The sequence below is a fragment of the Watersipora subatra genome, chromosome 10 (assembly GCF_963576615.1).
Source record: "Watersipora subatra chromosome 10, tzWatSuba1.1, whole genome shotgun sequence".
Lineage (NCBI taxonomy): Eukaryota > Metazoa > Bryozoa > Gymnolaemata > Cheilostomatida > Watersiporidae > Watersipora > Watersipora subatra.
In genome coordinates this window covers 29051916-29064829 of record NC_088717.1, presented here as the reverse complement: position 1 = coordinate 29064829, position 12914 = coordinate 29051916, and the positions used below count along the sequence as shown (strand labels likewise).

Genomic DNA, 12914 nt, shown 5'->3' with positions numbered 1-12914 from the left:
GATATGTATGTACAGTGAGTTCTTGACGGCTTCTTTTTAATCCATAGCATCTAGCAATACAATGGCTTAGATTGATGAATATACTAAAGGCAATATTTTAGTACTCATTAATACATGTACTAATTAATAAAATTATAACTTTTTGCTATCACTAATCATCGTTTTATATTTTTTTATCGGTTCCCCTAGCTACATTTGCTTCAAATTTTCTGTGGCAGTTTTATCTAGTAAATTAGATGTATGATTTGACATTAGATGTTCACTTTTCACTTGTAGAAAGTGAAGAAAATCGATTGATCAATGCAAATCTTTAACTTCCAGAACCAAAGCTTCGAATCATTGGCTTGGCGTATTGTGCCTTTATTAGACATTTATTCGTTTTTAAAATTACACTCCCAATCTATCAAACTCCCAATTTGAAAGCTTTCAGTAGATACCCTTTAGAATGACATATCTATGAATGAAATATATTTATTGCATTTGTTTTACTGATTACAGGATGTTTATGTCGTCCCACCAGCCGAAGCAGCTTTGTCAGTGTGGAAACTGCCATAAAGGGGAAAGAGAGACTTAAATGTGTGCTGCATAAACCATGATGTTTTGTTTGAGTTTGTTGCAGTAGATGAATTTGTCTTATTGTATCAGCTAAAACTATGTGAGTGGCCACGACTTGAATATTTTTAATAAAAGCTTTATGCCGAGATGAAAATCTTTTAGCTTGTAAAAATTATATAATAAAATTATATTGTTGAAGATAATGAAAAACATGATTTGCAGAATATTGTAGTGAATTGGATACGGTATATGGATGTCCGCAGAACTGGAGAATGTGAGTTCAAATCCAGTTTGCAGCAGACTTCTCATCCTTAAAACTCTATCGCTATGTATATTCTTTTCAAAGACGCAGCTTGCTTATTTTACTTACGGTAGTAAGAAACTAGTTTTCAGTGTGGGCAATGATATACAGCCCGTCCCAAAGGATAGGCGACGGACATAATGTGGGCGGGGCTTTTGGGAGGCTGTATATCGTTAGTGTGGGTAGCGACAGGACTGATACAAAGACCTTATTCTACATAGTTTGCTTGACAGAATTACCGTAGACCGAAAGAATTGGTAGTCGGTAGAATTGGTAGTCGGTACTCAAATGTTTACGCAGCATTTGGAGAAAGTGAGTAAGACAAATTTTCAATTTTCGTTATTTGAGGCCTTTGAAACATTCATAATAATGTATCTGTAGCGGGGTTTAAAATTTTATTCCAACCGACATGAGCAAATACAAAATAAAATATATGCCAATAGAGCCGCGTAGGACTAGACTTTTATCGCAAATAGCCAATGTGAATCTGAGATATATTGACAGATAAATCACGCGTGACATCATTTTGGGCAAGTCTGGGCATGTTTTTTGGTCTGAGCGTTTTTATCGCGACCAGATTTTTTCGATTTTAATCTTCAAATATCTTGGCAATGAGATCGCGTAACACAACAAACAGCATATCAACTGATAGAGAAAAAAAATGCTTTTTTTAAGATCAACTCAAATTTGACGCAACCACATCTTTAAGGTCGTTAGAATAGATTGTGTAAAATAATCAACGCACTTTTAATGGAAAAAATAAAGATGCATTCAGCCACAATAAACAAGGTTTATCCTCGTCATTATCATGAAAATTACTTATTTTCATGGTAAACATGCGCGCTTGAAATTTAAAAAAAGTGTTTTTGCACACCTATTCAGCCATAGAGTGATCTATATGTATGACATACGAGTGATCTATATGTATGACATACGAGTGATCTATATGTATGACATACGAGTGATCTATATGTATAACATACGAGCAATCAACGGCTGACCCGCGATCTAGGACGTTTGAGCTATTTATGATGAACGAGCTATCGGTGACGAATGAGCCATCCATCTACAACGTACGCGCGATCTATGACGTCGACGCAATTCATGACGCGTGATCGATGAGCCTATTTCAAAAACTATTCTACAGTGACTTTTTATTCTACTGCCTTTTTTAATCCTCTGGTTCGAGCTTTGGCCTTGCATGCTCTAAATATTTTTTTTAGCTTGTCGGAACATCGACTATTATGGTCGCCGGCATTGTGTATCTACAATTCGAGCTATCAGGAGCCATTTTCAAACCTAGTAATGGAAGCTTTTGACTTGCATAAAAACTCCAGGTAAAATGTTGACAAGTATTTCGACTATACAGTATAATAATTGTACGATGTGGACAGCGAATAGGACTGAAATAGCCTTCTGTAATCTGGACTACATGCTCCCATTCTCATTAGATAGCAACTCGCTGAAGGGATATACAATACTATTCTTACAAGAAACATCAGCAAGCTGATAGAGCCGCTCAATCTATATTCTATATATATACATACATGTATATTTCTCAAAGTATGTGTGTCTATATGTCATTCCGGCTATAGCGCACTCTGATTATTTTACCCACACGTTACGACGCCCGTCAAGAAATACTTTTCGTAAGGTTCAATTACTATATCTGGGGCCGAAGCCGATTCTTCTCATGCAAGCTATTATATTAACTTGAGTAGGAATAGCCTCGACGCTATCTCTCCATTCGGTCAGACAAAGACAGTTCGATGTTTCAGTTTTACATTTGTATCAGTATCGGGGGTACCAATATCGTTGTATTCAAGGTTTTCGATCGATAGGTTCTGCTGAAATAGTAATCTTTTTTATACACACACTTCTATGCAAAAATTGGTATTAATAATCCAAATAATGTAGAAGTTTTATTTTGTTTTTACAGTTCGTAAATCTGTGTCATTACCAAATCATCTTCTATTGTAATCGTAGCAAAACAGCCTTAATTTAACTATTACTTGCTAATTATTTCACATTTACATCTACACCTTTTTATAGTCATTTTATTTTTTTTAAATTTATTTGACCTGCACGATACATTTTCCTAAAGATATGAAGTTTAAAAGTTGTGTGACAAAGTTTAAAAACCTTTACAGTTGTTTTTATTTTCTCTCCTAATTTATTTCCATTACACAAAAACTTTTCTCATGATATGTAGTTTAAAAGTTAGAATGGCAAATGTTGTTATATGTTAAATACAAATCAATTTTCTGACCAAAGAATTTTTTATTACCCGGGCAACGCCAGGTAGCACGGCTAGTTAGAAAAATATTTGTCAAGGCGAATGTATTGAGAAATTAATTATGTCAAGTTATTCTCATGAGATTGCTGTAGAAGTGAGGAGCTACTCATGGTTTTGACATATATTAAACAGTCAAGTTAGAGGTGAGAGAAAGGGCACATTGTAGCTCACTGAACTTAAGCTTGGTTCCCATATACACTGCAAAGCACCGACGACAGCAACGCAGACTATCAGCGGTGAAATGTGAACTTACGCGCCGGGTACCGCCGAGTACCGACGGTCAACGGAACAGTTTGGCGCTGTTCAAATTGCACAGGTGAAGGTCAGCATTGTCAAAATGGCATGGCGAGCGAACGTTTTTGATGCAGTCATTAATGATGCAGCTTTATGTGAACAGAAGCTGCCAAGCCTAGCGTTGCAAGCGTTTTGCTGTGCAAGTTGTTGGCCGGGGTCTCGCAATCGATATGGAGACCAAGCTTTATGAACAGCAAATGAGTACCGTACTTTTCGGACTATTAGCCGCTACTTTTTTTCTGATGTTTTGAGCCATGCGGCTTATTTAAGGGTACAGCTATTCTGTGGTTTCTTTCTTTCACAGCTAGGGCTCATCAACCGGAATCTCCGGTTAGTGCGCCTATAGCAGTGAAGGAAAAATTGAAACAATGCCTAACGGTACTGTTCCTTTAGGCACTAGGTTGAAAGCATCAGTTAATACGGAACAGTGTATAACAGCACTGTTCCGTTTTAATAAGCAAAGTTGCTGCCATGTTAAAAATCGACGTCATGAGTTCTGCGGCCTATACAAAGGTGCGGCCTACGTATTGTTTTATTATCGGTTTTGGAAAATAACGCAGATGCAGCTTATATAAGAGGCGGTTAATATTGATATCACAGAGGATTGTATAACAAGGGTTTGTGAGTGTGAATATTGATATCACAGAGGATTGTATAACAAGGGTTTGTGAGTGTGAATATTAATATCACAGAGGATTGTATAACAAGGGTTTGTGAGTGTGAATATTAATATCACAGAGGATTGTATAACAAGGGTTTGTGAGTTTAATATCACAGAGGATTGTATAACAAGGGTTTGTGAGTGTGAATATTGATATCACAGAGGATTGTATAACAAGGGTTTGTGAGTGTAATATCACAGAGGATTGTATAACAAGGGTTTGTGAGTGTGAATATTGATATCACAGAGGATTGTATAACAAGGGTTTGTGAGTGTGAATATTAATATCACAGAGGATTGTATAACAAGGGTTTGTGAGTTTGAATATTGATATCACAGAGGATTGTATAACAAGGGTTTGTGAGTGTGAATATTGATATCACAGAGGATTGTATAACAAGGGTTTGTGAGTGTGAATATTAATATCACAGAGGATTGTATAACAAGGGTTTGTGAGTGTGAATATTGATATCACAGAGGATTGTATAACAAGGGTTTGTGAGTGTGAATATTGATATCACAGAGGATTGTATAACAAGGGTTTGTGAGTGTAATATCACAGAGGATTGTATAGCAAGGGTTTGTGAGTGTGAATATTGATATCACAGAGGATTGTATAGCAAGGGTTTGTTAGTGTGAATATTGATATCACAGAGGATTGTATAACAAGGGTTTGTTAGTGTGAATATTAATATCACAGAGGATTGTATAACAAGGGTTTGTGAGTGTGAATATTGATATCACAGAGGATTGTATAACAAGGGTTTGTGAGTGTGAATATTGATATCACAGAGGATTGTATAACAAGGGTTTGTGAGTGTGAATATTGATATCACAGAGGATTGTATAACAAGGGTTTGTGAGTGTAATATCACAGAGGATTGTATAACAAGGGTTTGTGAGTGTGAATATTGATATCACAGAGGATTGTATAACAAGGGTTTGTGAGTGTGAATATTAATATCACAGAGGATTGTATAACAAGGGTTTGTGAGTGTGAATATTGATATCACAGAGGATTGTATAACAAGGGTTTGTGAGTGTAATATCACAGAGGATTGTATAACAAGGGTTTGTGAGTGTAATATCACAGAGGATTGTATAACAAGGGTTTGTGAGTGTGAATATTGATATCACAGAGGATTGTATAACAAGGGTTTGTTAGTGTGAATATTGATATCACAGAGGATTGTATAACAAGGGTTTGTGAGTGTGAATATTGATATCACAGAGGATTGTATAACAAGGGTTTGTGAGTGTTAATATTAATATCACAGAGGATTGTATAACAAGGGTTTGTGAGTGTGAATATTGATATCACAGAGGATTGTATAACAAGGGTTTGTGAGTGTGAATATTGATATCACAGAGGATTGTATAACAAGGGTTTGTTAGTGTGAATATTAATATCACAGAGGATTGTATAACAAGGGTTTGTGAGTGTGAATATTAATATCACAGAGGATTGTATAACAAGGGTTTGTGAGTGTAATATCACAGAGGATTGTATAACAAGGGTTTGTGAGTGTGAATATTAATATCACAGAGGATTGTATAACAAGGGTTTGTGAGTGTGAATATTGATATCACAGAGGATTGTATAACAAGGGTTTGTGAGTTTGAATATTGATATCACAGAGGATTGTATAACAAGGGTTTGTGAGTGTGAATATTAATATCACAGAGGATTGTATAACAAGGGTTTGTGAGTGTGAATATTAATATCACAGAGGATTGTATAACAAGGGTTTGTGAGTGTAATATCACAGAGGATTGTATAGCAAGGGTTTGTGAGTGTGAATATTGATATCACAGAGGATTGTATAACAAGGGTTTGTGAGTGTAATATCACAGAGGATTGTATAGCAAGGGTTTGTGAGTGTGAATATTGATATCACAGAGGATTGTATAACAAGGGTTTGTGAGTGTAATATCACAGAGGATTGTATAACAAGGGTTTGTGAGTGTGAATATTGATATCACAGAGGATTGTATAACAAGGGTTTGTGAGTGTGAATATTAATATCACAGAGGATTGTATAACAAGGGTTTGTGAGTGTGAATATTGATATCACAGAGGATTGTATAACAAGGGTTTGTGAGTGTGAATATTGATATCACAGAGGATTGTATAACAAGGGTTTGTGAGTGTAATATCACAGAGGATTGTATAACAAGGGTTTGTGAGTGTGAATATTAATATCACAGAGGATTGTATAACAAGGGTTTGTGAGTGTGAATATTGATATCACAGAGGATTGTATAACAAGGGTTTGTGAGTGTGAATATTGATATCACAGAGGATTGTATAACAAGGGTTTGTGAGTGTAATATCACAGAGGATTGTATAACAAGGGTTTGTGAGTGTGAATATTGATATCACAGAGGATTGTATAACAAGGGTTTGTGAGTGTGAATATTGATATCACAGAGGATTGTATAACAAGGGTTTGTTAGTGTGAATATTAATATCACAGAGGATTGTATAACAAGGGTTTGTGAGTGTGATATCACAGAGGATTGTATAACAAGGGTTTGTGAGTGTGAATATTGATATCACAGAGGATTGTATAGCAAGGGTTTGTAAGTGTGAATATTGATATCACAGAGGATTGTATAACAAGGGTTTGTGAGTGTGAATATTGATATCACAGAGGATTGTATAACAAGGGTTTGTGAGTGTGAATATTGATATCACAGAGGATTGTATAACAAGGGTTTGTGAGTGTGAATATTAATATCACAGAGGATTGTATAACAAGGGTTTGTGAGTGTAATATCACAGAGGATTGTATAACAAGGGTTTGTGAGTGTGAATATTGATATCACAGAGGATTGTATAACAAGGGTTTGTTAGTGTGAATATTAATATCACAGAGGATTGTATAACAAGGGTTTGTGAGTGTGAATATTAATATCACAGAGGATTGTATAACAATGGTTTGTGAGTGTGAATATTGATATCACAGAGGATTGTATAACAAGGGTTTGTGAGTTTGAATATTGATATCACAGAGGATTGCCCAAGTATTGTGAGATTCACACCGACGTACAACAATATTGCGTGAACCAGCCTTAAATAAAAACAGTTATTATTTAGAGTTCTTGAACTTAACTTGAGACACGACTAGGCTGCCTATTGCTGCCTAAACCTGGCAGCAATAATAATTGGTTATTTCTAAAGAGTGGTTTAAGAACTTCTGTGAATACTCACGAGATAGTGGAATGGAAGGTGTTTAAATATCCACAAGACCCAGTCATTGAGGAACTCGATGAAGTCTTCATCAGGACAGTGTTTCTCAATATAGCTTGCTGCCGGCTTCTAAAAGCATATAAGATTAAAACTTAACAGCAGTAATAAACTAATATGAGTCAAACAGGAGTGTATAACACTCTGTAAGCACTATAACATCAACTTGTTATGATAAATATGGGGTAGTAAAGAGTTCTATATACTCATACTAGTAATAGTAGTTCTATATACTCATACTAGTAATAGTAGTTCTATATACTCATACTAGTAATAGTAGTTTTATATACTCATACTAGTAATCCAGTAATTAAACAATTAACTATACACAACACACAAATACACACAAAAATGAATGACATAATTTACTAAGTATACTAAGTAGTGCTTGTAACAGACAAGGCTTGTGACAGAGTCAAGGCTTGTGACAGAGTCAAGGCTTGTGACAGAGTCAAGGCTTGTGACAGAGTCAAGGCTTGTGACAGAGTCAAGGCTTGTGACAGAGTCAAGGCTTGTGACAGAGTCAAGGCTTGTGACAGAGTCAAGGCTTGTAACAGACACAAGGCTTGTGACAGAGTCAAGGCTTGTGACAGAGTCAAGGCTTGTGACAGAGTCAAGGCTTGTAACAGACACAAGGCTTGTGACAGAGTCAAGGCTTGTGACAGAGTCAAGGCTTGTAACAGACACAAGGCTTGTAACAGACACAAGGCTTGTGACAGAGTCAAGGCTTGTGACAGAGTCAAGGCTTGTGACAGAGTCAAGGCTTGTGACAGAGTCAACGCTTGTGACAGAGTCAAGGCTTGTGACAGAGTCAAGGCTTGTGACAGAGTCAAGGCTTGTGACAGAGTCAAGGCTTGTGACAGAGTCAAGGCTTGTGACAGAGTCAAAGCTTGTGACAGAGTCAAAGCTTGTGACAGAGTCCAGGCTTGTGACAGAGTCAAGGCTTGTGACAGAGTCAAGGCTTGTGACAGAGTCAAGGCTTGTGACAGAGTCAACGCTTTTTACAGAGTCAAGGCTTTTGACAGAGTCAACGCTTGTGACAGAGTCAAAGCTTGTGACAGAGTCAAGGCTTGTGACAGAGTCAAGGCTTGTGACAGAGTCAACGCTTTCCAGTCACAATATGAAGCTGTTAGAAGCTTCCAAGTTTTCTTAGAAAAATCTTCAAAATGAACAGAATATGTTGATTTGAACAAAAAAAGCAAAAGTAATAAAGCGACAGGCGTTTTTAATCCAGAATGCTTGGCAATGAACTCGATGTTGCACACATGCTTAGTCGGCAAGTATTGGCGTGACTGACATCGCAACACCAACAATTAGGTGGTAGGCTATGACCATCTCCCATCTCTATGCACTATCATTGTACCAGCCTTATTACCACAGAGTGACTTCGCTGTCCTATCATCTGATAAGATGCAAGTGCAGAGAGAAAATAACCAGGAAAGTCAGGAGAAAAAGAAAGGCAAGACTAAATATAGAATGCAGCTGACATGTGTACAATTGAAATGTTATTGCATAACCATCATCATATGAGGGAGATCCCTAGTGCTGCCAGGCACAAGTGTGGGTACTAGTCGGTACTGTATGTTAGTTTAAGAGGTCATAAAGTCATCCAACACCCTAGAGATCACCCTAGTGGGCAAACAAATGGAACAAAAGCTACCCTATGGCTTTGCAAGAGAATGCTAGCTCGCAAGCATCGGAGATTATGTTAACATCATTTATTGAGCAGTTGAAATCCCAGGCCTCCAAAAATAAGGCTGAAGAGCTCGTCACTAGCATCTATGACAGCTAGAAGGACAGGGCTCTCCATACAGAGTTTGACGAATTAATAGGAAAATGTAGGGCATTGTGAAAGTAGATTCATAGGCTAATATAACTAGCCCTTGGTAACTTGAAGAGCGACGAAAACAGTAAAAATGAAAGATGCCGCGCTGTGGGCAGGACAGGATGTGGGATTGGCTTTACTGTACAATGAAGTATTGTTGTAGCGTAGTGTTGCATACCATGGCAAAAGGAAACGAGGGCATTGCAAACGAGGTGAGGCGAAGTGGTGAGATGAGCGAACGAGGAGACCAATAGGAAGCGGAGGGCCAGGTGCCGAGACCTAGCAATATCAAAGCGAGGTAAAACCATATAATCATCGGCAACCTCAAATTGCATGTCAATTTACTACAATGTACGATGTTCCTAAACCGCTCAACTGCAAATATACCGATCTTGTTTCGTTACGGGAAACACGATTAAAAAAATGGTGAGTTTCCTGACAATAAAATCCATTCGAATTTAATTTCAAGTCGACTTCAACAGACCTGAATAAGCACATTATTTGAAGGTAACTAACCTGAAACAACGTGATGTACATGTACCTGTAAAAATTACAAACCGTAAAGGTTGACCTGCAACAAAATCCACACTCAGTTATTTGGTATCAAAAGATTCACCATGTCTTACTTTGCTGTGTTGTAGGTGCCAAATATGTGGAAATGTGATTACAAGCTCTCAAAGCTCAAAAATGAGCAGTTAATCGCCGCCATCACGAAACTGCCGTAGATTAGAATCCCTTTCCAAAACAGCTCAAATGGGACGTAATTGAGCAAGATGGCTTCTGTTTACACTTTCATGCAACCTCATTCATCGAAATATTTTCACAAATATACTTCACGCATTCAATAAAACCATGTCTACTGTCCTTACGCCTCTGTTTCATCATCATTGTAATGCTGTAACTTGAAGCACTGATATTTTAAAACCTACCGTAAAAAATTGTTCAATTTTCTAACCTATGCTGGAAAGAGTGCATATCATTTTCTGATAAACATGACGAGCCTGTTGGTCACCTGCGTTAGTCGAAAAAAGCTGCAGAAATTATTCGCGCTGTTTGGCAGCAAGTATGGGTCACATGATCAGATTACAACTAGATGATTAGACCAAGTCGAAACAAAACTGTAAAGTAGCGAGCATCTATATTTGATACGGGCTTTTCAGTAAAACCCGAAGTGTTTGTCATAAACTAGTGCTACGAGAAGTTTTATATTGAGCCTTTTATTGGCCTTTCAATTCACGTGAGAACATCACGTGTCAAAACAATAACCAAATCGTTTGAGTACGTCAGAGAAATAAATTGATACCAAGCTACGGCGGTTTCGTGATGGCGGAGATTAATTGTTCATTTTTGAGCTTTCAAGAGCTTGTAATCATATTTCCACATATTTTGCATCTACAACACAACAGAGTAAGACATGGTGATTATTTTGATACCAAATAAACTGTAATGTGAATCTTGTTGCAAGTCGACCTTCAACTATCCTTAATTATCATTATCATTGACATTAGATAAAACCATGATATGGAGACTGACACCCAAAAATATTGTAGATTTAGTAGCCCACTACGCCATAGTTTTTCAGATAGTTTTGATCAAGAATGACGATGACAGAATGTCATCGTCATTCTTGATGATGAAAGAAAAACCAAATTTTGAGTTGCCAAAAAACAACAAAAATAGCGGCACAATGAAAATAACGACTAACAATAGAAAGCTCGTACTAGCAAGTACTAGTACTAGTCTCGTACTAGCTAGAACTCAAACCGCATTGTGACCACATTTAGAACTCAAACACACTTCTATAATCGAGAGCAAATTTCCTCAGGAGAATATATTTCAGTGATTGGTGTGGTATTTGGTGTGGTGTGCTCAAAATAATTTAATTGAGTAGTAGGAATTCTATACGAACCTGAAGCAATGCCCTTATGGTAAAAGTCATTGAGAGGCATTTCATTCATATTAACAGGTTAGAATTGAGCAATAAAGATGCAGTCCTCTCTACAATTACACACGGCATCAAACATTGCACAAGTCATAACAATGAAAGAGTCCAAAAATACTCACCGCATATCTGTTGGCAAGGTCACGGAGGACAAAACAGGCAGCAACCAGGTTCAGCTCAGTAGGAGCAAGGAAATAGTTGATGTCTTTCTTCTTGAGCAACTCGCAAATGCAGCGGAAAGTCGCCTGCTCTCCCGAGTAATGCAGCATAACGCTGGTGAAAGCGTAGAGAAGTGGCGAAAACTACAGGGAATCAAATAGTGGATGTTACATAGATATAGCAGCTTGGTGAGTGGGTGAAATGCAGATAAGAAAACTTTGCCACGCAGACAACTTGGAGACAACTAGCAGCGTTGCAAACGTTACAAATGCCAGACATTACAATAAACGATGTAGAATAAATATCCCTGAACATTTGTTGACATGTGAACCAGCAATTCATAAAACAAGCAAATAAAACAGTAGGAATTATCAAATCTTGGCAGAGGTCCTGACAGTTCCTATCTGACCAAATGCATCATTTAAAACGATTTGGCAATTATTTAAAGCTAGGTCACAATGGCGGAGCTAAAACCGGTGGAGAGTTAAAACCAGCAGGAAGTTAAAACCGGCGAGGAGTTAAAACCGGAGGGGAGTTAAAACCGGTGAGGAGTTAAAACCGACGAGGAGCTAAAAACAATGGGCGGGAGGCAAACCATGCAATAAAAAATAAAGGGTTGGAGGGTAGAAATAGAAAAGAAGAGGATGTGGCTACGTCTACCTGCTGTATTTGGGGATGTGTTTCAGAAATGACGTAAAGGACACGATGGCACGCTTTGACACCTTCTGTACTCAACATGTGGTGGACTCTCATTTCCTCTGTCATATCTTCTATCGGCAGCATCTTCTCTGGTGCAACTAGAGTAGAAGTCAACTAGCGTTATGGATGATGAACGGTAGAAATTATAACATGTAACTTATGGATTGAACAGTTTGCTTTAAACTAATAAACCATAGATCTTTTGTTTTGTAGCGATTCAACAATCCTCCATTATTTGTGTTTGTAAACCATTTCTGTTACGTGAGTATTGTGACTCCCTACAACAGTATTAAAATTATAACTGCATATTAGGAGAAATTTATATGAAAAGTCCTATGAATGGCTGTTCAAATTTATATGCCAAGCTTATTGATTACGACTGCGTGTATCAAGTGGATAAACTGAAAAGAAAAAAAACAGCACATGTAAAAAAAGCCTTCAACTGTGATTTGCTTCGGAAATTTCTTCCAAAAATTTGTACTAAGACAAGAAGCCTTGTGTAAACCGTTCTTCAGATGGCATTTCCTTGGCAGAAACAAACAACAGAAACACATAACTGCAACAAAGCTGGAGCAAGCCAAGCTGGATAAATACATTTTAGCTGCAGAGTAAGAAGCATTTACAATACCGAAGGCTGTTGGTGATGCAGAAGGGACATCGTAATCGTAGAGTAATCATTGAGAAGCAACAGAAAGCAAATTATGACTGGATGCCTCGCCTTATGTTTGGTAGTCAAACTTGAGACGCACTGCTACCCATTTGAATACAACACCGACAGTAAACCAATCTCAACCGACGATTGTCTCAGCCGACGATCGTCTCAGCCGACGATCGTCTCAGCCGACGATCGTCTCAGCCGACGATCGTCTCAGCCGACGATCGCCTCAACCGACGATCGCCTCAACCGACGATCGCCTCAACCGACGATCGCC

The 12914-nt window shown here is 37.7% G+C and overlaps 1 protein-coding gene across 2 annotated transcripts in view; it reads right to left on the bottom strand.

Moving 5' to 3' along the window:
- LOC137407360 (GTPase-activating protein skywalker-like) overlaps positions 1 to 12914 on the bottom strand; it is a 70103-nt gene that overhangs the window by 21012 nt on the left and 36177 nt on the right. For both annotated transcript variants that reach the window (XM_068093991.1, XM_068093990.1), the window contains 3 exons: positions 11944 to 12080; positions 11247 to 11426; positions 7322 to 7429 (listed from right to left, as the gene is read on the bottom strand). In XM_068093991.1, the coding sequence (XP_067950092.1) occupies positions 7322 to 7429; positions 11247 to 11426; positions 11944 to 12080 (425 nt within the window). The remainder of the gene's footprint in view (positions 1 to 7321; positions 7430 to 11246; positions 11427 to 11943; positions 12081 to 12914) is intronic.